Here is a 23,515-nt window from a genome sequence, read left to right as displayed (position 1 = left end):
ATTAACGCATTAAACACAGTCCGGCTAAAATTATCATTAGGAAATATAAGAGACAACCCATGAAAAGCAGAAAAATCCTTGTTATCCAGGGTTTGCACTACTTTAGCACCCTAAGAGAGCCTATCCCAGCTCTCTTAGGGTGAGAGGCAGGGTAACACATACAGACAGACAACCATTCGCACTCACATTCACACCTATGGGCAACTTAGAATGAACCTATTCCCACTAACGGCATGTCATTGGACTGTGGGAGCAAGCCGGAGTACCTGGAGAGAACCCACAAAGACACGGGGAGAACATGCTCCACACAGAAAGACTCTGGCCTGATGGTGGAACTGAACTCAGGACCTTCTTGCTGTGAGGCAAGAAGGTCCTGAGTGCTGCCTCGAGGCAAAACAGTGTGAATCTATTCACTGTCAGGTAATAGACAGCATTTCTTTCTGTACAATGCTGATGGGCCAGCTGAAACCAAGCCTATCCTAAAACCAAACGACAGTGGTATATGAGTCCCTAAATCCAAACCTGTAAATGAATTAATACGTTTATCATCATTCATTTGTCAGCCAAAAGCAGAGTCGGAGTTGACTTAATATAATATGTGATACACAACAGTTTTAAAATATTTATAATATATATGTCAGGCAATGCTGGAGCGATGAGAGAGAGAGAGGGGAAGGTGTTTTTTAAAATTCATTCCAAAACACCACTGCAGATAACATTCATCAATCCCGCAATCACAATAGAGAATTTCTGCCTAAGTGAACGTCTGGTGGACGGCTTTTACAAGCCAGTGAGAAGGTGGCAGCTGACTAAAAATAGCCCTGCAGCAGGGTCTCATAAATGGGAAGGAGAAACAGTAAAGGGGAACAAAACGAAAAACACACACACACACACACCCAAGTGGTGATTTCATTTCCCTACCTGTCATATCACGGCTAAATAACTCTGGTCAGGGTATTACAAGCGCTCGGCTCGATGGCTCTGAACAGCAGTCCCATACAGGTGGGAAATGAGTAGGAGGAAAATAGGGGAAAGGAAAGCGATAAGCAGGAGGGAAGGGTGAGTGAGGCAAAAACAAAAAGGGAGAGTAGAGAAGATGGATAGACCGAGAAGTAGAGGTGGAGAGGGGAGAAGAAGTGAGAAAAACGATGCTGCGAAAGCAATGAGGAAATGGAGAGGAAACTGAGAGAGACGGAGAAACAGAGAGGTGAGAAGACAAGTCTTAATAAGAAAGAGAAGGATGAAAATGGGACGAGGAATCGGAATGCCCGAAGGAACAGGAGAGAGTCCTGCTGTGCGTGCTCGTGCGCGGACACACACGTAAAACACGCACACACACAGACTGAGGTAGACTCTGACAGATGGAATTACACACTCCTATAACTCTGTAACTGTAGTGGAACACACACAAAGGTGACAGTTGACTTTCTGCAGCCAGAGTTCTCTGGGCAAGGTTACATCCTCAGCAAGTTTACACATGTCTCTCTATCTCTCACCCTCACACAGACTCTGTCACACACCCACGCACAGATAGAGAGAAACAAAGGTACTCTCACTGCTTCCAGTACCATATTGTGACAAACTGCAGTGGTGTCCTGCCAAGAGAAAGACGTGTGCATGTGAGTGGTAGAAATGAGAGGTGGATGTGGAGAGCAAAAAGTGTGGGAAGGAGTAGAAGAGAGTGAGGCTCACTTAGAGGCAATGACAAAGAGAAAAAAATGAAAGTAAATGGGGTACATTTTGTATTTGTGCCCAAGCACAGCAGGGACAGGACACTATTTGCTATTAAATGACAGGGCTAGACTGACAGTCATTAAAATCTGTGCACACAGTGGGCAGTGCAGGTATTATTATACTTAAAGGTATCCCAGTCTTCGAGCCAGGATAAGAGTGCATGATCTGGGTGTATTTAGGCTTCAAGGACACTTGATTGAAGTCATAAAAATGAAAGATGACTTGTTGGAACGGAGTCACTGCGGAATCTCTCCCTTAACTTCTCTTTTCCTCCCACCCCTCCTGCCTCCACCCTTCTCTTTCCCCTCCCCTCTCCCCTCTCTCTCCTCTGCGGGCTCTTTATCCTGCCAAAACAGTGCCTTCGTCCCTCACCCTCAGAGGTAGAGGCAGGGATAATTGAAAAAGTTCTCACACTGGGAGTTTAGTAAAGGAGATAAGAGGAGAAGTTGGAGGGTGTGAAAAGTGTTAACTGCACAACAAATATACAGGATGAATGTGTTTGTTTGGTGAGAGGGAGGGAGACAAAGTAAGAAGAGCAGGAAGAAATTTTTTCTGCCTTGAGTAAAAAAAGAGGGGGAAAAAAAGTCAGTAAGCAATAAATGGAGAGTTTGTGTGTGGCAACCGGGCAAGGGAGGGAGCGAAAGAGAGAATGAAAGCATTATCTTATCTACTTTAGCCATCGCTACTGTCCACTGGCTCAGAGTATAATACCCACTTATGCAAATACATCCACATCTCTGTTCCCATGATACAGTGGAAGCCCTAACACCAGTTTAACAAAGTGTGTTTTTGTGTCAGCATGTGTGCAAATGCACCTCTTGGGTCTGTCTCTAGTTGTGTGGATTCTGTGTGTGCAGGAAACTGCCGTGCCAGAAAAGACGCCAACATCCCCTCCTCTTTCTCTCTACTCATCCCTCCAGCCATCTATCCATGCCTTGCTTCCCTTCATCCCTCATTCTCTCTTCCTGGCTCCATACAGTACTTCCCTCCCTGCTGATATCCCTCTCTCCGCTTTCCTTCCATCTTTTTTCTTTCCAGCCCCCTCTCTCTCTGCTTTCTTCTTCTCCTCCTCTCCCATTCCCTCCTTCTGTAACTGTCTTTTTTCTTTTCATGGCCACCTGAAGATCAATCAAAGGCATTCACCGGAGTTTGTTAGTGAGCCTCTTTTGTGAGAGAAAGAAGCCATGGACCCAAGGGTCTGTTGCCCTCATAATTAAATAGCTAGAGGACTGAATGTTTTCCCTCTGGAGGACCTCCTGCACTCACCGCTGACAATCTACTTCAGAGCGATTTGTGCTGCTGTAAAACTAATCACTTAGGCTTGTACAATCCCAGGCATGCTATAGAGAGAAACCAGCAATATTATTAGGTTTTGGAAATGTCCACTGTTAATAAAAGCTCTTGGAGAAGCAACTGATGCTAGTTTGAAAGCAGGGTTAAACCTCTGGTAGGCTGGAAAGTGGATATAGGTATCAACAGTCAGTGGGATGGACAGCTCCGGGTCCAGAAACTGTCAATCACAAACTGATTTACGTAAAGCTGGAAAATAAGTTGTGTGTGTTGCAATCAATATCTCATTCTTTAAGTGCCACCAAGGAACAAGAATTGACCAGCATTTCTTTTAGTGTATGGCCTGCTGTACGTATATATCCACAAATATGTGCACTGACTTTGTTGTTGAAGCAGAAAGGAGCCAGGTGAAATCACATTTGTTCAAAACTCTGAGCTGAAATTAATTGTTAAATGTGAATACTTTTGAATCGTTCATGGAATACATTTGGCTTTCAACAATTGTAACCAAGTTAGAAATAACATTATCAGCAGTGGATCAAATTAGTATGTGAAAGCTGTCACTTGTAGTGACAAACCGAAAGAGAATTGTCACTCAAATCTATTCTCGTTTGATGCTCATTCTCACGGAGCATCAAATACTGGTGTTTTTTAAAAACTGCTGTGTCACAGATATGTGCATGCAACACACTGGGTTATTGCAATATTAGATCTCTGCTCCTCTTGGCGGTCACTCATGAAAAAGAGATTTTTAATCTCAATGAGAGTTTTACCTGGACATAGTGATAAGATAACTGACCAACCAGGAACCATAATCTGTGATTTCTAGCGAAATGTCTATTTCATTCATGCGCAACATGCACACAGCAACTCAGGTGTACACTCACAACCACATGAGAACACGTCATTAATGTGGAAGCTCTTTGTTGTTAATGAAGACTCGAACACTGTGAAAATGTTTGTAATAGCAAATGTAATTAGACACTTAACTCACCCTCACCAGGTTTAACATGTAGATTTTAATAAAAGCTAACAAAAGAAAAGTGGCTAAAGCTAAAGCTGTGGAGACAAGTGATAAAGAGAAAAGGATTGATGTCCTTTATCTGGTGAAAATTTAATTTATAAAAATTAAAATTATGCAAGTACATGACATTTATTTAGTTATATCATTTTGTAATATAATTTGTTGCACCTTTTCTTGTTTGGTAAGGTAAAACGTGTCAGGTAAATGTGGGTGTACAAGAACTCATATTCAGGGAATTATTTGTACTTCTTTCCTGTAGCAGAGCTCTTTATTATCCAGTGAAAGGACATCTGGTACCTGAGATTTTGGCTAAAATTGTAAGGTTTAATTATTTTTGTAATTTGTATTATGAAAAAAATATTTTACATTGAAGAAACAATGTTTTTCTCCGTATATGCTGCACGTTAGAGTTTTTAAAAAGAAAATCAGAATCAGGAAAAAATAAATATCAGCAGGGTACACTTCAGCCATGAATATTGCAATCGGTGATAAATAAAGGATAGATGGATCTCTCATTTCCACTTAATAATAATGGATTGGATTTATATAGCGCTTTTCAAGGCACTTTACAATACCACTATTCATTCACTCTCACGTTCACACACTGGTGGAGGCGAGCTACAGTTGTAGCCACAGCTGCCCTGGGGCAGACTGACAGAAGCGAGGCTGCCATATCGCGCCATCGGCCCCTCTGGCCAACACCAGTAGGCAAGTAGGGTAAAGTGTCTTGCCCAAGGACACAACGACCAGGGCAGAGAGCCCAGGGATCGAACCGGCGACCTTCCGGTTACAGATGCGAGTCCCAACCCCCTGAGCCACGGTCGCCCACTTGCTATGAATATACAGTGGCTTGCAAAAGTATTTGGCCCCCTTGAATTTTTCCACATTTTGTCACATTACAGCCACAAACATGAATCTATTTTATTGGAATTCCATGTGAAAGACCAACACAAAGTGGTGTACACACGAGAAGTCAGGGCAACAATGGAACGGTTTAAAACAAAACATATCCATGTGTTAGAATGGCCCAGTCAAAGTCCAGATCTAAATCCAATCGAGAGTCTGTGTCAAGATATGAAAACTGCTGTTCACAAACGCTGTCCATCTAATCTGACTGAGCTGGAGCTGTTTTGCACATTAGAATGGGCAAGAATTTCAGTCTCTAGATGTGCAAAGCTGGTAGAGACAGACCCTAAAAGACTGGCAGCTGTAATTGCAGCAAACGGTGGTTCTACAAAGTATTGAATCAGGGGGCTGAATAATTATACACACCCCACTTTTCAGTTATTTATTTGTAAAAAATGTTTGGAATCATGTATGATTTTCGTTCCACTTCTCACGTGCACACCACTTTGTATTAATCTTTCACGTGGAATTCCAATAAAATTGATTCATGTTTGTGGCTGTAATGTGACAAAATGTGGAAAAGTTCAAGGGGGCCGAATACTTTTGCAAGCCACTGTAGATGCTTGCAAAGAACTACATCAAGAGACACCAGTAGAGCACGACCAGTTCAGTAAGGAGAGGTCATATGGAAGAACTGAACATGATTTATTGAGACAGAGAAATGTATGAATGTATTTGGTGATTAGAATCCGATGACCCATCATGGCAGATCCATATCCCAGGGGTGACAGGACAGGACACCCCCTAGATGCAGAGGTGTGGTGAAGATGAAGACTGAGGCTTGGATGGAGCTCTGGGTGACTTGGTTGAGGTGGAGATGGGAGGAGGTGGGTTGCACAATTCTGAAAGGGAGAGTGACGGAGAGCACAAATTTAAACCATGCAGAGTGGAGGCTGATTGGTTCAATGAAGGCAGGCAAGAAGATGACTGGACTAGGGTAATGGTGTTAGCACTGAGACTGACAGCATGGGAACGTGGTAGTGATGTAGAGAACAGACTAGCAGCCAAAAACTTAGGAAATATCTTCCTTCCTTATTGAACTTGTGCATACACGTCATTACAATAATATGCAGGATTTATGTTTTAACACAATATATTTTAACCCACATCTTGATCTTTTCCTTAACCTAACCAAGCACAGTGTTCCCTTCATCCAATGCAGCCAGCCTAGGGGAAACACTGAAGTAGTGTTTGGTGCCCAAGCAGTGAGTGGAAGCAAGTAAAAAAGCAAGCAACAGTCACAATGAATCAGCATATGAAAACAAAATGCAAAACACTTAGGTCCTTAATAGGCTGTGAATTGCGATACCCTGGCGGGCAAACAAGTAACTTGGCATCACTCTTTAAAAGAGGACCGTTATCTCTCTGTGTCTAAGACACAGACATCACAGAGCATATCTCGCTGTATTTCCGGAACACCAGCACAAGTGACAGAACATTGGTGACATTTTAACATCCTGGAATAAGAACGCTTTGAATTTTTAGTCCCATTTAACACCAACTCTTTATTTGATAAATCTTCCTTTCCAGACGCTGAAAACAGACTCTGATTAACCCACTGTACTCCACCTGTCCATCACCAAATGCCAAGCAAATTAAATTTGGAACTACTTGTTCCAAACAAGATCAAACTACATGTATGCAAAGAGTGACTGTTAAGCTTGCATTAGTTAAAAAGCCATTAATCCAGATAAATGCTAAGTGTGATCTTTAGTGTCTGCTGGGCAACTCGGTGTTTATTTTCAGCTTGTTCCTATCTCTCTGGGTGGCTAAAAAAATCAATCTTTTCAGAAACAAAAGTAAAAGTCAGCCTTAAATCCAAAATGAACACGACATCTATAAAGGACTCACAGAAATGAACAAGTAAACATTATTATTTCAAAAGATCCAGGCAATAAAATCTGCCGAGGAAGCTCGTGTGAAACTAAAATAAAACCTGAGCTCAAACTCAACTGTTTATACGGTAAAGTGAGGACAGCGCATTCATGCCAAAGCTGACACAACAAACATTTTCACACCCAATATAACAACAAAAGACACAGGCGCACAAACAGTGCTATTGGCAGAGCTTCTGCCTTGGCAGTCAACTTGTAACCCTCTCTGTTGATGCAGCGGCGATGGTTGGATTGAGAGTGACAGAGTGGACAAGGAAGTGGAATGTACAGATCAAGCACGTACTGGTCTATCAGGCATCCTTTAACTACAGCTGAAAAGCGTGCCAATGAACTCTGCATCTGTACTATGGTGCCATTTGGAAAATTAACACTGTTAAACAAAGTCTGAGAGTGACTGCTGCGGGAATGTCCAATGCCACAATTGCTTTGCTGACTCATAAGCTATGCTTTGTTTCTTTGCGCCATAAAAGAAAAGCAAAAAACACAGATGGCAGGAAAGTCCCATTTCTCCTTCTTGACTTGCATGTAAATCCAACTATTTATTAAGCATGAGTAAAAATAAAACTCAAAACTGTAATTTCAACACTTAATCTCTCTTGCAAAATGAACCCCATTTGTCCAGCAGGAGAATTGTGGGACTTGTATTTTAAGTTTGCGAGTTTCAGAGGATTACATTTATAATGCCTTATGTAACCTTTGCCCAACTTTGCTGTTTCATAATCATTTAATTAATTTGGAAGCTGTAAGCCTGCAATTGATTATTTCGATGTATAATTTTAGATTGCTATTGATATTCAAGCACAATGAGCCTTTTGGACAAGGACAAAGTGTGACTTCTATGCCTTTCCCATTTTTTCTGTTGAAGGAGTCATTTGATGAAAGCTAATTTTCTTCTTCTGTGCACTGCACTAAAAAAGGAATTCATATTTTCAGATACTGCACTGCCTTCCTTTGCTTTTCATACCCAGCTAGGTGACAAAAGGCGACATAAAATGCTTCTACTCTGAAACAGTTCAGTCGTTTCAAATGTGTTTCATTATCACACGTCGCATGCCAATCGTCCTAAATGAGACTTTACATTTTTAAAGGACAGATTTCGATCCACTCGTTCTGCGGGCATCTCAGCTAAAATTGAGATATCGCTCCTCCAGTCCAATTTAATACCTGACAAGTCCCAGTCAGCAGTAGTCAACGGCGGGCTGCCTGAAAAAGATATATCCACCCAACCATTTTGCCCAGCTGTCCTGCCTGAAAAGGATCTTTCTACCAAACCATTCCACCTGCATGCCTCAGTGCCAGTTCACTCTGGTGTCATGAGTTGGGAAAATATAAACAGTTGGTTTCCAGCAAAACCTCACGGCCACTCTACTGCTGAAACACACAGAAAAAAACAATGCCACAAGCTGCTTCTTTTTTTAAACAAAAGAAAGAAAACAAAGAACAACACAATTCAATATTTGTTCATTCCCTTTTTCTCAATTAAAAAATCTTGACTCCGTTTCCTTGCCTGAGGTACTTCACAACTTATTGATTCTGCTCAGTCTTGTACTGTTTGCCGGTGCAACAACCTTGTTACATCTCAGGGAATCTGTTTTTTATACAGCATAAAAATGTTATGACATGACAACCCAAGTGAAGTTAGTTGACTGTTCACACCTACACGCCTACACTGTTGTACCGGGAAAATATGGCAGTCAGGCATAAAGTTATCAAACAAAAGTGATTTGTTTTCTTGTCATGCTATTTGTCATTTTATCTCAATAAGTGTCCAAACAGTCCACATTTTGGTCATACAATTTATCTTGAAAGGTTTTACAAATAGTAATTTTATGGTGTTCTTCAGTTGTCCCTCAACCACAACAAAGAAAATGAGCAGCTAGATGCAAGATATATGCATGCTACTACCTGAATTAGAGTGAAATATTGCACCGCTCTCTTGCGTGACTTGGCAGGAGATAAGTGCGACAGGGAAGCTGCTTTAGCGCTATCTGGAGGACGGACTGTCCTCTATAGTGAAGGACAATGAAGAAGGAAAATTGATCACATCCTATTTCTCTTCTCTCTATCGCACTTTTTTAGCTCTTTATTTCTCCATCTCTTTATTTCTTGTGGGTCATCCCATTTAAACTCACTTTGAAATTCACACATCACTTGCCTTCAATACTCGCCCTTTTAAATTTTTCCCTGCTACCTTGTATATTGTAGTGACTTGCTCTGTTGTGTCATGTCTGCATGTCTCTTCTCATCCAATAAATAGTATTTATGTGTTAGATGTTGTGCAAATGAATATCAGATCATCTTGACGTTTCCCCTGCACCTGCAGTCAGACGAGGATTTATCTGTCGTTCCGCTCTGCTCTGCTTTATGGAGCCAGCTCAAACGCAGAGGTCAATACAGAAAGCGAGAAGGTGAGAGAAACATGACTTCCCAAGAAATGACAACTGCTTGTGTGTGATGGATGGTCCCAGATACAGTTTGACTGAGGCATTCCTATCCACGCATGTGTGGGGCAGAGCTGTGGCTGCGACTGTCGTGGCGTTTGAACACTAGAGTTTATGTATTGATTTGCATCAGTAGGTCCCTGCAATCATGGGATAGGACATGCGTTTTACGGGGAGATCGTGTCAATATTAATGTAAATGTGGAATTGTGTGAGAGTTTTAGAAAAGTCCGAAGCATGTGCCGTAATTTTGCATTTGCCGCTGAAACAAGAGCCAAGTTTACATAGCTTTAATTTGAGGGTGTTTTCACTCACGTCAGACATGCAGTTCCGATTTATTTGTTTTTGGTTGCACTTTCTAGTGCAGCTTCCAGTGATAATGTGGTAATAGGGGAACAACAAAGTGGAAACAAAAAGGCAAGAATGTGGAAATAGTAGTTTATTACCACTTAATTGCCCAAATAGATGGTGATCCCAAGTGACTACTGTGCACAAACAGTGGTTCTACCTGAGTAATATTACACTGAACTCTATGTACATGGTTAATCAGAATCAGAAAGACTTTATTTATCCCCAAGGGGCAATTAAGATACAACAGAACAGCATGACATTGAAGATAAGGACAGGGCATAAACAGACAATAAGAGTGAGATAATGAATACACAGAATATACAGTATATACACAGTTTTAAAATTAAAGTGACTGAATAATAACAGGTTAATTAATAACATTAATAACAGGTCAGAAACTGAGGGAAATGATAATTTTTCTACACTGATGCTTTGACACCATGACACATTAGAATGCTATTAAATGTTTATATATATATATATATATATATATATATATAATTATCATTTTATTGTAATTACATGGTAATAACATTCTATGACCTTAGTCTTGTTCCAACCGTATTACTCCACCTTTACCATATTATTTCTAGGCTTTAATAAAGAAAAGTCCTACCACAGTTATTTACATTTTTACTACAGTCAAGCTAAAAGCAATAATCAGCAAACTTGAAATATTTGACTTTATGTCACATGAATGTAAAATATGAAAAGGTCTGCCTTTTTAATTAATTTAACAAAAAAACAATTTTCATAATATTTTAATTTCTTGAGACATACTAGTACAATTTAACCTGTATTAGTTTTTTGTTGTTTCTGCAGTCTGACCACAAACACCACAAACTGATTTGAAGAAAGCGAGCTAATGGTAGTTTGACACCGTGAACATACAGAGCACTAAACGTAGCATCCGAGTCTATTCAGGATTTGTAGTAAAACCGTTGTTTGCCCATTGGCCCAAACCAGTTTGATGGACAATCCATTATTCAAAACAATGCACTGGAATATTAGCTGTGCTGAACTGTGAACTGTGTTCACAAATATCGTTAACAAAATTTTCCACTTAAAAAATTAAAAACTAAAACCTGCAAGCTAGTTACAGGAGCCCCACTTGAGTTAGATGCTGCATTTAAAAAAGCAACACACAACCAAATGGAAAGGGCCCTTTCAAGCTCATGTTCAACCAAGGCCAATTCCCTGATTTTTGTAATTTTTAAACAAGATAATCCAGATTTATGCCTAATTTTAAAAGTTCAGTTTTGGCCGTGCTCCATATACTTCTTCAGGTTTCATAAAATCCAGTTCTGTAGTTTTTCCTGTTGACAAACAGACTGACAAGCAAAAGGCAGCGATCACATACCTCAAGAAACCCTTTCAATCACAGCGGTGTACTTAAGCTGTCAGTGCTCTGCTCATTCTTTTGCTGCATGCCTGCACACACCAACACAAATCCCTTCTCCCTGCTGAGATGAGTAGAGTGTTTCCTTGTGGGGAGTGGCGAGGTCAGAGTGTAGTGAACAAAAACGCTGCACAAATTCCAGATTTCCATAATCATCATTCTATTCTGTGATCTGGCTAAAGCGGTAGTAGGCTTATAGTTTTTATGGTCATGCCTCATTGCATAAAGATTTTTATTCCTTTAAACAAGGCGATCAAGTTTTCCATCCACAAACATAACTGGTTTCTCTTTTTTCAGTGCTGTGACCTGCTATGCAACCATTTTCATTTTGCCCTTACTCTTATCTTTAGCATCCAAAACATACACTAAATTGGACCAAAATATAACTTTATGATATCGTTTATGTTTAGGATCCTGTGCATTGCCCTAAATCCCAGCATTTAGACTCAAATTTAAAATGCCAAAACTGGAGGAGAGCCAAATCGAGGGAAATGGTTCCATTTCTACACATGTAACTGATGTAACGAAGCATGTTTGAGTGTGTACACGAGTGCCACTGGTGCACTGTTGTATGTCTCCTTACAGACAGCTTTTCCTCTGTGGGCAGGTGGTGTTGAAACCTAACCAGATGGGCTCTAAATCATGCCTGTTTTCTTGCCAACTCCCAACATAAATATCCCAGAAGGAACACAGAAGTTACCTTGGGGTTTACCATCCTTCAATCTTCTGTCTGTGCCTCACCCGCCTCTCAAATAACTTCATCCCTGACAGCTCTTGGCTCTGTCACACTTTCTCTGACACCGCCTGGTCCCCCCTTTCCTTTTCTATCTCTAACTTACTTGCTCACTTCACTTTGCTATTTCTTTCTCAGTTTTTAATCTTTCTTTGTTTCCCACCCCACCCTGTCGGAATTGCTATCTGTCTAATTCTGTTTGGTTCTCTATCTGTTTCTCTTTCCTACTCTTTTGCTTTTATTACTTGAATTTTGTCTTACCCCTTTCTGGACATTTACCCCATTTTCTCATCTTGTGTTTGGCTAACCTGTCTCTCTGGCAGTGGCTCAGCTATGCCCCAACGCCATCTGTCAGCATCTGTTTAATCTCACATCAGCGCATGTCTTTCTCACCTTCTCTCCCCTGTCTCGCCACTGGTCTGCCTCTCCCGTCTGCTTGTCTTTCACCCCTGACCTATGCCTATGGGATCTCCTATAGGAGGTCCTAAAATGTGTGTGTGTTGTCTCCCGATGTGCCCTTATCACTGAAGCCCACCTGGCCTAGATTTGTGGTGTTCTGCCTCAGTTGCCACATAATGAAAAACTATAACACACATTCTCATGTGTGTATGCAGGCAAACAACTGCTGCACAATCGCAGGTTCTGCAGAACGGGAAAGATGGCACTAACTTTAGGTGAATGGAATTAGAGCAGGGTGATATGGCCAAAAATATTTATCACGATATATATTTGAAAATTTGCGATAACGATATAACCGACGATATAATTGATGCGAGACAAAATACAACTCCACAACATTACTAGCGCAAAAAGACAACCTATCATTTATTTTCACTTAAACAAGAAGCTGGTTTTTATGTACATTAAAGCTTTATAAAAATGTAACAGTGCAAATGCAAATTCCTTGCTGAAAGTTTAACCAAAAGGCATTTCCAGTAGAAATGGGCTGACATATCCTGAGCATAACCATGTATAATATCCACTGAAGTTAAAAAGAGGTGCTTTGCAACATTAAACTGCAGTGTGCAGTACGTATTTTTCGGACCGTAAGGTGCATGGGATTATAAGGCACATTAAGCGAAACAAAGCAGTCAGATAAATCAAACTTTATTAAACTCATTCTTCTTGCTTCCTCCACTTCTGTACCATTGATTCATTAATGTTGAATTCTCTGGCAGCTGCTCTATTCCCATGTTGTTGCAGTATATTAATGACTAACCTCGTATTGTGGATGGATTATCTCAGTTGTTCTCCTGACTGAAGATTGGTCCTTTTACAGCATCCTGCCATGCGATTGCATTTGTCTCTAACCATGAGGAACCTTAACGTTAACTTTTATAAGTGGGAAAGTGTTAGTGTTTGTCCTCCAGCTTCACTGTTTATGTTATGCTAACATAGCTGTGTCGCTAGCGATCACGTAGCACATAATTATATACCAGCTAGCCCAACTTCAGTAACCCTACAAACGTCACTGCTGTTTAGTTTCCTGTCTTCATTTATGTTGGAAGTGATAGCAGAGCTGTACGTTTGATTTTTTTCAGAAATCTCTCAGTCAGAACATGCAATATCATGCTTAGGTAACTAGCGAAACTAGCGAGCTAACTTCCGCTAGCTTCCTGCTAGCTTCTAACTCCGTTAAATGTAATACATTTTGTTTTAATGGATGCCTGGAAGTTAAACTTCATAGTTACACCTGGTAAAGCAGCAATGCTGATCGTTTTATTAAAGATGAAAGAATTTAGACAGTTTTTAACTCTTAGTGATGCTGCAGTGTTCGTTTGACCTGAAGAATACGGAGTTTAGGACCCAGATTACTCCCAGATTTAAGGGCATCTTAGTCCGACGGCCGCTTGCATGTTCTGCAAAAAAAAATGTGCTTTGTTGTGTATCTGACGGACAAACACCAAACCAGTTCCACATCACTGAAGTTGCACCATTTTTACAAACCAATTCTGGTTCATCTGTTTCACTCAACAATCGGCCATGTGCGTATGAAAACAAAGGCACTGCGCATGCGCGTTTTACTCATATTCTATCGCGATATTTCATTTTCCTATCGTAGCCTAACATTATACCGGTATTACCGTGAACGTTATAATATGGCCCAGCCCTAAATGGAATAAGTTTGGGAAGTTGAATAAGTTTGCATGAGTACAATCTATATGTGCACAGTGTGTGTTCGTGTGTAAACAGAATGTGTGTGTACATCTGTGCATGTCCACGTGTGTGCACGTGTTGGAGTGAAGGTGTTTTCAATCACAGATAACTTTTAGTTATCACTCACTAATCCTCTAATGAACCAGCACAGTGTAGATAAAACTGCCTCCATCAGACTGTGCAAAGGAAGAGAAAACACAAGTCGTGGGACTGCTGTCAGCCTTCCCCAGCATTACCACTTTCCCTCCCAGCACCTCCACCCTCTCTTCTTCATTTCTTGCAACCTTTGAACTCTCCTTCCTCTGCTGATCCCTCTTCTTTTTTTCCACCCTTCACTAGTTTTTCTATTTATTCCTCTATCCCACTTCCCTCCTTTTGCTTTCCCTCCCTTTTTTCTAAATAACTACTTTCTCCCCATGCCTCATTCTTTCATTCCTGATTCTTTCCTGTTTATTTACACTAAGTTTATTCCCTTATCTCTTTACTTTCCTTGTTTTCTACCTGGTGCCTCCCTTTTTCCATAGTCACGTTCTTATTCTCTGAAATATACTTCCCTTTTTCCAAGATTCATCCTTCAAATGTTCCTTAATTTTTGCTTGATGCGTAGTTTTTTCATGCGATTTCTAATTCCGCATATTCTGTCCATTCTCATATTTCCTAGCACCTGATTACCACTTTCCCCTACTTCCATATTCTCCCATTCAACGTTTTCCCTTCTTTCTGAGTATAGAATGGACCAATTCCTGCTTTCTTTATCCCTATATACCTCCATCAGTTCCTTTATTAACTCATTATAATGAAAACCACATCTCCTTTGCTTGCTGATATATACAGCCATTCTGGTGCTTTTTGCTTCCATCCATCACTGGTCTACTTCATTTACTTTTTAGCTCCACTGAGTAACATAAAATTGTTGTGGAACTACTGGAGACATTTGTTTTACCAGAGGCAAAAACACAAGACAAACATTAGAACACTAACTTGAATGCCATAGTGAGCAGCTCAAACAAGCCCAGAGTCCTTTTGGTAATACATACTCCGCTGTTTCTGCTCTGCTCAATTAATCTGGCTCAGTCAAGACCGCGCTGAACTGTCATCATAGTACTAATAAAGAAAAAGCTTTGAGCTGTTTGCATTAAGTGGCCTGCTTGTCCCAAGCTGTCAGTTTCCCTGCAGCGCTGGCTAGGCGCAAGTTTTTGTCCCTCTCTTTCCACTCGTTTATTCCACTGTGGTTTTACGGCACAAATCCCCTCATCATCTCAAAGAAAACACTAAAGGCAGCATGGCCTTGTAAAGCCTCATTAGGCTTAATAACCTTTAGTGAGCACAGGGCAGACTCTCTGTGCGTGCATGAATCTCATAAATGCAAGATACATTTTTTTTTGCGTGAGGCCAGTACTTGCATTTCTCTGCAGATGTGCATGCGGGAGTGCAGATGTGTGTGCGAACGCGTTTGCAGCATGTGTGTCCTCTGAGAGCAGGGCTAGCTCCGAGCCACAATGCGTCTTATTCAGCAGGGTCCCAGGATTAAAATGTAATTTCATTCAAAGTCGCAAATTGGGTTTTTTACTGTACTAATCTTCATTTTACTAAGCAGAATGAGGTATGTCATTAAAAAAAGAAGAGACTTAATGAAAGAATGTGGGATGGATGGATTGCAGAAGGGAAAGTAGTTCACCAACAGAACGATAAAGGTTGTTTCAAATCATAAACAGTAAAGACCTCATGAATAATACACTGCATTACTTTGTGGTGTGTATTGTGGTAATTACAGTTTAGGGATAGTCAGCATTTGCAGTTATGGCGTTCTGTTAATGCTGCGATTCTGTGGGACTTGAGGTTCAGCAGCTCAGTTCAGATTGAGATTTAATTATCAGCATCACTAAACACACTGGCAATGTAACAGGTGCAAGCTGGGTCAAGCAAAATATGCCTTTGTACTCATAATGCATGTATACAAGGCTAGTACAAAATAGGCTTTATGAAATAGGAATAAAACACCGTTCTTTATTGAAAGGAATATAATAATATGAGGAATGCCTTGTGGAAATAATTGAGGTAAAGGAACTACAAAGGGGAAAAATATGAATGTTAGTCAGGATTAAAGTCTGTGAAATAGACTTCTGTACATTCCACCTTATGGGGGAAAAAAATCCAAGGTTTATTTCAATGGCAACTGGGAGTAAAGTGAGCTGCAGGAACTCAGTTCCAATTGTGGAGAATGACAAATAATGGATTCACTTCATACCACCCCTCTCACCTAATCACACTCAGAAATCAGCAAAACCATTTCCTTCGGCTCTCTCCGCTAATACACTTTCAAAAAAAGAAATCATGATCTCACTAAATAATTCCTGTGATATCATCAGCAAATCCAGAATTGTTTGGTAGTACTGTGCATGAAAAAAGGCTGGCCACATTAAAAATGCATAGATGTTCTTTTCAATTATGTCTGTTGGCAAATTGCACCAACTTTTAACAAAAAAAAAAACAGAATTAAATTGTTACTATTACCAACACACCCCAACATATCCATAGAATGCCGATTTCAAACCCCATCCCATTTTATAATGGTTTAATCAAAGCTATTTTTGGACTTTTTTGCTTAAATATCAAATATGCTCAATTTCATTACTTACTTTGAATCAATGAAAAGCAACTGATGAAAAAATCAGCTTCCAAAATGCCCATAATGGCCCTAATGGGAATTAGAAGTCCATTTCCTTTTCGTTCCCCACCCCTCTCTGTCCCTTCTTCCTTGCTCCTCTCCTCCCATTCTGCATGCCATAGATGGATGAGAGAGATTTACAGTTAGGGGTCATACAGTGGTTCTAATTAGCTTAAGTAGGTTGGAAGAATAAGCACTTCCTTACTGAGACACATCACATAGTCCCAGAGCTCTTTCTGACTAAGAAGGGAGAGGAGAACGCAGACGGACAGACGACCCCTGTCTCTGGCTGTCTTTCTGTCCCCGTGTCTGTCTGTCTGTGCCCTTTCATGTCTCTGTTTCATCAGTGGTGCCAAATATTTTTCAGTCTTGTGACATGGGAATAATTGACAATAGAGAATTTCATGTGACAATTTGTGCGACAAATTTGCATAATGATGACAACCCTTCAACCCCTCAGCATCTGGTTGGTTTGAGTTTTTTGGGCGCACTTAAAGGTAGTCAGGAAAATCTATCGTCACAACCTCCAAGAAATGTCACGCATGCTACATGACGCCCCCGACGTGGAAGAGTATTTCTTTTGTTGTTGTCGTCAGATGAAACATGAAATATGGCAAATTAGCTGTCACGAAAGAAAAATAAAACTGTGCCACACACTAATTAATTTGTGAAAGACTGTATTTTCTTTCCCCTCACTGACATTTTCTTTGACCTTGAGGAAGTCTGTTTAGCCTGTGAGGAAAACAAGTCAACAAGTCGCCTTTTAGCTTTCTGTGGTGTTTTAAGATTGATGTAGTATTCTTTTGGCAGGTAAAGGGAAGAATTAGTTTTGGGTTTTTTTCTAAATGTGCATGAACCTTTCTTTCTTTCTTTCTTTCTTTCTTTCTTTCTTTCTTTCTTTCTTTCTTTCTTTCTTTCTTTCTTTCTTTCTTTCTTTCTTTCTTTCTTTCTTTCTTTCTTTCTTTCTTTCTTTCTTTCTTTCTTTCTTTCTTTGTGTCTTTCTATCCCTCTCTGATGTCCAGGAAAGGTATCTGTTCACCAGAAAAACATGGGCTCAATTCCCAGTAGCCTGCAGAATTTCCACAATTTAAAAACCCCAGGAGGAAAGACTCTCTTTTGAAAAAACAAAAACCCTCCCCTTCTCATTTGGATCAATCTGTGACAGATTTTTTATTATTTTTTTTGGCCAAGCCGTTTGTTTTGTCTCTGCTGTTCTCCAGCCCACCTCCCCCATCTCTGGAGCTCTCCGCCCTCCTGATGCTAGAATGTAAATAGCATCTTTAATTAGAATCATATCTTCTGATTTGGGTGTTTTCCCCCTATCAGCAGTGAAACCTGTGCACTGTTCCCTGTTTGTACAGGCTAACAATTTGCCTCCCTGTTGACCTAACCCACTCGTCATTGCCCTCTCTGTGTGTGTTTAAGATCCTGTCCCACCTCCTGCCAGCGTCCTTTAAATTCCCACATTGCTCCCTTTCTATAGAGTTGCACCCTAGGGTGTGAGAGAAAGAAAACACACTACGCTCCTTCACAGGCCATTCTCCTGAAATTCAAACTGTTTTTGGGCTGTGACTAAAGGCTATTTTATCGTCACCAAACCAACTGTATTTTTTAATGGTGAAATTATCCTGATTTTAGTCTCATAATTCAGGAAATTTGAAAATCTGACCTTTAAGATTTCTTACAGTCTCCTAAAATTGCTTGATTTGTCCACCCACAGTCCAAAATCTATGACAGTAATGAGAACACATATATAAAAACATGAAATCACAAAAGAAAAGAAGAATCACAAGAAACCAGCTATTAACTAACGAGCTAATGTTTTCAGCAGTCTACCCAATTGACATGAAAGTTCGAAAAAACAAGATCATAAAGGAGGTAGAAATGTTTTACATGAAGTAGATGCAGGGTTTTTTTTAAATAAGTGTTTCAAAATGGCTGTATTTGTCTTTTTTTGTTTTGGAGAGCACTTATTGGTCACACGCTGTACTCAGAACTATTCTCTGGGGAGTAATTTCCACTTTCTGGTCCTTTTTTTGCCATCATAAGATTGGACATTATCTTCAATAAAAAAGAAAGATTAGTCTGACACCAAGGAGAAAAAAGAGAAGCTTTTGTGTAGCATTAAACACAAAAATTAACCAAAAAAGGCTTTCATTTCACAAATGCCGCTTGAAATTATGGCTAAAAATACTGGAGCGCTACAACACAGAGAGACAAAGAAAGAGAGTGATGATTGTTGTTTGCCCTCTGACTGCTTGGCACAGTTCTATAGAAAAAAAGAACCCTGTTCTCTCTTCCAGCTCACCCCTTCTATTCCCCCCTTCATATCTCCTAAATTTCTCTCCTTTTACTCTCCTCTGCTTATCTCCCTGCTCTGCCGACACATTCATCAAGTGGTTTGACTTCTCATTCATGCAACCTTTATTGAAATAAGCAATCCATTGTTGGCAAAGAGAGGTGGCAGGACAAAGATTTTAGACTTACCCCCACCCCACATGATGGTGATAGTTAAATATGTGTGTGCAAAGTGCATGCATTCATATGTTTGTGGTGACTTAGAGATGCAGTTGGCTGCTCAGTGGGATAGAGACATTTTTATGTAGGCAAATGTGACAGAAGCTGCACTGACTGACTGGCAGTTCTGCTGGGAATACTAACATTGCACACACACATAGATCTGTGTTGTCTACCTAATTTGCACGTACACACATAAACATAGCATATATGTGATCATACTAATAGAGTGAGCCACACTTCTCCGTGACATCTGTCTATCAGTATTTCAACTGCTGGAATGGGCTCAGAAAGGTGCCAGAAGCAATCTCTAAGTACACACATCCTTTCTGGCACAAACACACACATACGCACATAGATTCACAGAGAAAAGAGCTTAGAAAGAGAGAAATTTTCACCTCGCTCGGGGGTTCAGTCCAATACCAAGTCAGAGTGACCAGATATTAAACATGCATGTTAAGGGCCTGCAGGTTCACCAGAGCTCAGTTAAAATCAGTCTGAACAGCAGACATTGCTGGAAGAAGGCAACAGTGCTAGAAGTTAAAGTCTGATACACTAAAATGTCTCTTTATTTAAAATTAATTATCCATGTAACATTATCACCATTTCTGTCTGTATTATTTTAATCATTCTTTAGTGTAACTGCTCTGATGATCACAGTTCTTTACACTGTCCATTTGCCTTTAGCCTGCCTTAAAATCTGGCTAGTAGGAAGCATTTTGCACCAACTCAGATAACAAAATCCATGCCACAGGCTAATGGGTCAGTCAATGACTTACTGGTGAATGTCAGCTCTTGGAATCAGATGAAATTATGTTAGGTCATGGCATGCTGCTAATTGAAGTGCAAGATGCTGGAAAGATGAAAGCCATGATATATACACACATAACCATTTTTCACTGTCATCTTTCAAAGATGATTGCTACAGGTGCACAGTGACGGCCAGGAAAGACACACAGCGTCAATTCCTACCTTAGTCACAAGGGGTTCTGTGTCCTCCAGGATAGATACGAAGGGGATCTCCAGGAAAGAGGAGAGAAACTCCACCTGGATCAGCTCCTCCCTGGAGCGGGGAAAGGCGAGCACGGCTGACACACCCCTGACCACCAGGTCCTGGCAGGCACTACGGGACAATGACTCAGGGTCCCCTCCCGCGGGCGATCGAGCCACCATTTCCAAGCTCAGGTTGTAGGGCAGCAGAGGAGGTGGCTGAGAGGTTGTTGTGGAGGAGTCTGCCCCTCCGCCTTGATGCCGGAGGCTGGCCAGGGCGCGGTTGAGCGCGTTTTGTATCCGTGCCGGCTGTCGGGTAGGCAAGAGCGCACCGAGACGCACGGTGTGTCCTATCCGGGCGAGAATGTGGCAAGGTTGTGGGTGAGGGAAGCAGGCGTCCGGGGAGGAAGAGACGGTTAATAAGAGAAGCAGCAGGAGCGTTCTGGCAGAGAAGGAAAGGAGATGAGTTCTCCCCGGGGCGAGGCAGTAGGTCCAGAGTCCAGAAAGAGACACCATGCTGCAGCTCCGACACACAACACTGGAGGACTGGGCTCTGCTCGGCGGGAGATGGCATAGCTCCCTCTTTCTCCCGGCTCCACCGCTTTTCTCAGACTTGATGGTTCTTTTCTTTCCCCCTTTCTTCTTTGTTGATGCGCGCTGTCGACGGTGATTTGTCGGCGTTTTGACGTTTCGACTCTCACCTCTTCAAAGTTTTTATGTCAACAGTAAAAGACGCGCTTGGTGGAGGAGAGGAGAAAAGAGCGCTCACAGCTTAGTGCGGTCGCCCCGCTTCTGTCAGTCTCTGCTGGAGGAAGGCACACCAGCTGTGAAGTGTGTGTGTGAGCGTCTCTCCAAGTGTGTGTGTGTGTGTGTGTGTGTGTGTGTGAGAGCCTGCCCGCCAATAATCTAACCTCTCACGGAGCTTGCCTCTTGTTGAATTTTAATGAAAATTCGTCGGGTAACATTTTCTTCCGCTTCTTCGGGTCCCGGGGAAAATTTGCCGTTAAATAGAGAGAGAGAGAGAGAGAGAGAGAGAGAGAGAGAGAGAGAGAGAGAGAGAGAGAGAGTATTACAATAGTATTAAGCCAGCCAGACAATCAAATACAGAAATAAGTTTGCTGCTTCTAGATGACTTAGATTTGTACAGAGAGCTATTGATGGCAAAGATCTTTCGGAAATGCACAAATTCCGAGCACAAAAAGTATTAGACTGCTGTGAGTGTCATAAAGATTGATTCGAAGCAAAAAGAGGACTGAAAGTTGTTGTTTTTTTTTTCAAATTGAATCCTTTTTGAAAAGGTGGCCATTCATTTTCTGATGTAATATGCCACTTTTAAGCACCTCTGCAGGCCGGATCGCGATGTTCCTGCCAGGTCCAAGTAGAACATTACCCGTTGTGTAACCACGTCTTTTCAGCACCACGGACAGCGCCAATGCCATAAAAGAGATCTACTGTGCATGCTAATATGGCTTCATGCAAGGGACAGTGCTCAGTACTCCTTTCATTCATTCTGCACTCACTTCTCTGTCCCCCGGATCTAATTTGCCATCGTTAGAGCGGAACATTCAGCAAATCTTTGTGTCCACCGGGTGAAATCTGGGCTGGTGGTGCTGTGGTTCTCATAGTCCCCGCACACCCTTTTTCTGATAATTCCCTGTTTGTCAAACACCAGTGATGCCTTTAATGTCCCGTCTCTGCTTTTCTTTCTTTCTCACTCTCTGTGGCTTTGGCATGGGGTGAAGTTGCAGGGCCGTTTCACTGTGAGGTCTGGCTTGAAAAGGTTTCCTTGGCGAACCTGCAGATAAAAGTATCACTGCCTCTCGCTGACTGTCTATCACTAACGCACACACACATATTCCCGGGATCAACAAGTCATTTCACAGCCTACTGGGTGACCTGATGTGATACCAGTGCGATTTACTGACAAATATGAGACAGTTGGGGAAAAGAGTGTTTCCTTACCTTTCCTCCTTCGCCTCATGCTCCACTTGCTCCAAATAGAGGAAAGATGAAAACCAACACTGTGGGCTTTGTTGTACGGCAGAAACCGGCAGCATTAAACTTGCATGACTCTTCACACACTCTCCCTCTGGTACCTGTTGAAGCTGGGCAGAGGAGAGGGAAAAACGCGTTTTTCCAAATATATTTCTGTTTGTTTACGTAGTGAAATGTGATAATGTTTGTCTGGAAACCGAGTTCATTATAATGTGGAAATCTGAGCGGACCAGGGTGTTGAAGCTGTTATGTAACCAAATGATATATTATCAATTTGAGCAAACATTTTTCTCTTTTCTTTGGTTTCATTTTACATTGTTACTTAGGGCTATTTGTAGTTATGTGCATTAGATAAAAAGAGAAAAAGAAATGTTAAAAATTATTTTATATTTTGATTATGTATGGCTTCTTGGCACTTATGAGACATATAACTGATGACATAAAACATGCACAGTAAATAATTTGGATAATTTAAAAAAAATCTTACAATCTTCTTGTTAGGTGTCACCAACCACAGTGGCTCATCATCCTTCATCGCACCCTATTGTTAGCACCCTAACCTCCACTGTCCTCTTATGTGGTCATTCTCTTTTCCTTCTGCCTGACAGCTCCATATTCAACATCCTTTGTCCATTAGATCCACTATCCCTCCCCTGCACATGTCCAAAACATCTCAGCCTTGCTTCTCTAACTTTGTGTCTTAATTGTTCAACCTGATCTGTCCTTCTAATTTTGCTCATTCTGGTCACTCCCAACAAAACAACTTAACACTTTCAACCCTGCCAGCTCTGCTTCCTGTCTTTTTATTAGAGCCACCATCTCCAAACTGTACATCACAGCAGGTCTCATCACCATCTTGTAAACCTTCCCTTTCACTCTTGCTGCTGTCCTTCCGTAACAAATCACCCCTGACACTCGTCTCCACCCACTCCTCTCTGCCTGGACTGCCTGTTGCTTTGACCCCAGGTGTGTAAATTCATCTTCCTTCACTCACACTTGATCTACTCCTTGCAACCTTACAGTTACACCCGTCTCCCTCTCATTCACTCATGTATTCTGTCTTGCTTCTACTGACATTCCTCTTGTCTTCAGTGCATACCTCCATCTCTTAAGGCTCACTGCCACCTGCTCTTTAATCTCACTATAGATCACAGTGTTGTCTGCAAACATCACATTCTCCTGCCTTACCTCATCTGTCAACCTGTCCATCACTCTTATAAGCAAGAAGGGGCTCAGAGCCGAACCCCACCTTGAACTTGTTCTGTCACTCTTACTGCACACCTCACTGCTGCCTCATGTATGTCCTGCGCTATCCTTACATACTTCTCTGCCACTCCTGACTTCCTCATGCAGTACCACAGTTCCTCTCTTGGCATCCTATCAAATGCTTTCTTCAGCTCTACAAAGACACAGTGC

The 23,515-nt window shown here is 41.3% G+C and overlaps 1 protein-coding gene across 1 annotated transcript in view; it reads right to left on the bottom strand.

Annotated features, from left to right (window-relative positions):
- grin3ba (glutamate receptor, ionotropic, N-methyl-D-aspartate 3Ba) overlaps positions 1-20,879 on the bottom strand; it is a 95,254-nt gene extending 74,375 nt beyond the window's left edge. The window contains exon 1 of the mRNA XM_080871410.1: positions 20,087-20,879. Coding sequence (XP_080727536.1) covers positions 20,087-20,620 — 534 coding nt within the window. The 5' untranslated portion in view covers positions 20,621-20,879. The remainder of the gene's footprint in view (positions 1-20,086) is intronic.
- Positions 20,880-23,515: the final 2,636 nt, after the last annotated feature.

The sequence above is a fragment of the Rhamphochromis sp. 'chilingali' genome, assembly GCF_963969265.1.
Source record: "Rhamphochromis sp. 'chilingali' genome assembly, chromosome: 21".
Lineage (NCBI taxonomy): Eukaryota > Metazoa > Chordata > Actinopteri > Cichliformes > Cichlidae > Rhamphochromis > Rhamphochromis sp. 'chilingali'.
Note: the sequence above shows the minus strand (reverse complement) of the source record. Positions and strands in the feature narration are given on the sequence as shown.